Below are 2,500 nucleotides of genomic sequence, written 5' to 3'. Positions count from 1 at the left end.
CTCTCCCTCCCTCTCACTCACTCACTCTCTCCGTCCTGTCTCCTCTGCAGTCGGTCATGGTGGAGCGCATCGCCCGCATTGTCTCATTGGCCGTATCATTACGCTGTGCGCCGCTCGTGTCCAGTCTGGCTCGCTGGATATCGGTAAGACCGGGACACACACTGACACACTGTACTGACCATGAGTAGTACATATTTTACTACTCCTTCGTACTGACACTATACTGACACTGGAAGACGCGGATACACACTGACACACTGTACTGACACTGGACTGACATTGTACTGACATAGTACCGTACGATACCAAGAGTAGATAAACAAGAGTGTGCAACTCGGGGATGGGTTGGCCCTCGGCTGATTTTTTTGTTGACGTAATCTTTTCGACGACGCATGCGCTGCGAGTCTTTTGGAAAGTTTTCCCTTGTGCACTTGGCCGCATTTGCACTACACCGTCGGTGCCCAGCACGTGCTCTCACACTGCTCTGCGGCAAAATGCGCGTTTCTCTGAAAAAAGGTGACGTCAACAAAAAATTCCGCCGTGGGCGGGGGTATCTGCAGATTGTGCAGGAGAGATCCGAAGTTGCACACTCCTGTTTATCTACTCTTGATGACACTACTTATTCGTACCTTCTTTTTTCTTTTCACAGTATCTCTATTTTGAGACTTTATCTTGCCCGTAAAAGAGGCCGTTACCCCGAAAAAAAAAATGGTACCTTCGCCTTCAGTCGATGCTTTCCTGTTCTCATGAATTGTTTGTGCGTATCATGGTCAACGCAGACCTGGCTGGGCGTGTGACATTTCGGTTGTTTATTTATTTATTTCTGTGTCGATGGTGTGGCGACTTTGTTTCTGTCGGCATGCCTGCGTGTTGGTGCGTGCATGCATGTGTGTGTCCACGTGCATACACCCATGTCTGTTCCCACCATGCCGCCGCAGTGCTTCGATCGTCGTCTGTACAAAATCCCTGCCGCCCCTGCCGCAGCGGCCTCGAGTGCAAGCGGCACGTCCAGCAGCAGCAGCACAGCCGTCGCCACCGCAAACAGCAGTGCTGGCAGTAGCAGTAGCAGTGGTTGTGGTGGTGCCCGTCAGCACGTGTCCGTGTCTGGCGCCGTGGCGGACACGCTCGTCAACGACTTCTGCCTGCTGACGCAGCACGACATGGAGAAGCTCTCCTGTCTGCCAGAGCTGAGTCTGGACATGGCGGCTCTGTTCATTATGGAGTACCTGCAGCAACACCCGCTGCTGACGAAGGAAGACGACAGCGGCAGCAGTAGCAGTAGCGGCAGCAGCAGCAGCAAGAGAGGGAGTGGCGGGGGTGGTAGCAGGACTGGGAGCCGCAGCGGTAGCAGTGCCAGTTCTGGTGAGTGTGCTTGCAATCATGGGTGCAATGTTGCCACTTGCCACCTCCTACGGGACCGTCCGTAATAGTTATCGATCTTTTACACGACACGAAAAGTTCCATTTGTGGGTGGGAGTTTCATTTTGAAAAATATTTAATGTGTGAGACATCAATGCCTTCTAGCTGTCAAGTCAATCCATTTTTCATTCAGGGGGGGGGGGGGGGTTGGAGTGTCGTAACTGAACTTTTTCGTTTCGTGAAAATTATCGACACTGCCGGATGACCCCTAACGGCTGCAGTTTGCTATGTGTTTGAGTTTGGCACGTTGTCCAGAGTCCGTGAATTTATAGTGTTTCTAGAATATTCTGGAAATCTAGAAGCTGTGCTATGCGAATTGAGAACTGTCAACTGTTTCTTCAATTTCACTTGTAGATGCTTCAACAAAGCCCAAGTCGGAGGCCAAGGTTAACCTTCCACACCACAATCTAGTGGCGATGTTTTCATCCTGGCTGGTGAAATGGCCGTCACTGTCTCTGTGCAAGAGGCAAACTAACTTGCCCACTGGTGTTCCACTGAGTCGGGAATGGTCGGTACGGCCTCCAAGCTCATCATCCAAGACGTCGTCGTCGTCAGCAGTCCCAGCTAGAAAGCGCGATGATCCAAAGATTCTGGTGAGATTTTGTAATTACATTTGCTTCAATGTCTTGTGGCGCGCCAGGATGGGTGTCGACGCGCGCAGTCTGTATGTGTGTGCGTGCGTGTGTGTGTGTGTGTGTGTGTGTGTGTGTGTGTGTGTGTGTGTGTGTGTGGATATGTGTAAACTTAACATAGTATGTGTGTTACCTGTTGGTGGGAGAGTAGTACGGGTGCAGGCTGGCTGAATGGTATGATGTATGGTATGTGCTGTGTGCCGTGTGATGTGCGTTGTGTGTTGTGTGTTGTGTGATGTGTGTTGTTCGATGTGTGTTGTTCGATGTGTGTTGTGTGATATGTGATGTGTGCTGTGCAGTGTGTGTTGTGTGATGTGTGCTGTGTGCCGTCACTGCTATGTGTCGTCACTGCTGTGTAACGTCACTGCCGTGTGCCGTCACTGCCGTGTGCCGTCACTGCTATGTGCCGTCACTGCCGTGTGTAACGGTATGTTGTCTGTGCCTGTCTG

At 51.4% G+C, this 2,500-nt stretch overlaps 1 protein-coding gene across 3 annotated transcripts in view; it reads left to right on the top strand.

The window, feature by feature from the left end:
- LOC135812065 (pneumococcal serine-rich repeat protein-like) overlaps positions 1–2,500 on the top strand; it is a 17,857-nt gene that overhangs the window by 6,069 nt on the left and 9,288 nt on the right. For all 3 annotated transcript variants that reach the window (XM_065325394.1, XM_065325393.1, XM_065325391.1), the window contains exons 6-8: positions 51–143; positions 939–1,362; positions 1,774–2,012. In XM_065325394.1, the coding sequence (XP_065181466.1) occupies positions 51–143; positions 939–1,362; positions 1,774–2,012 (756 nt within the window). The remainder of the gene's footprint in view (positions 1–50; positions 144–938; positions 1,363–1,773; positions 2,013–2,500) is intronic.

The sequence above is a fragment of the Sycon ciliatum genome, chromosome 3 (genome assembly GCF_964019385.1).
Source record: "Sycon ciliatum chromosome 3, ocSycCili1.1, whole genome shotgun sequence".
Lineage (NCBI taxonomy): Eukaryota > Metazoa > Porifera > Calcarea > Leucosolenida > Sycettidae > Sycon > Sycon ciliatum.
The sequence above is the reverse complement of the archived record's forward strand: the minus strand, read 5'-3'. Positions and strand labels throughout refer to the sequence as shown.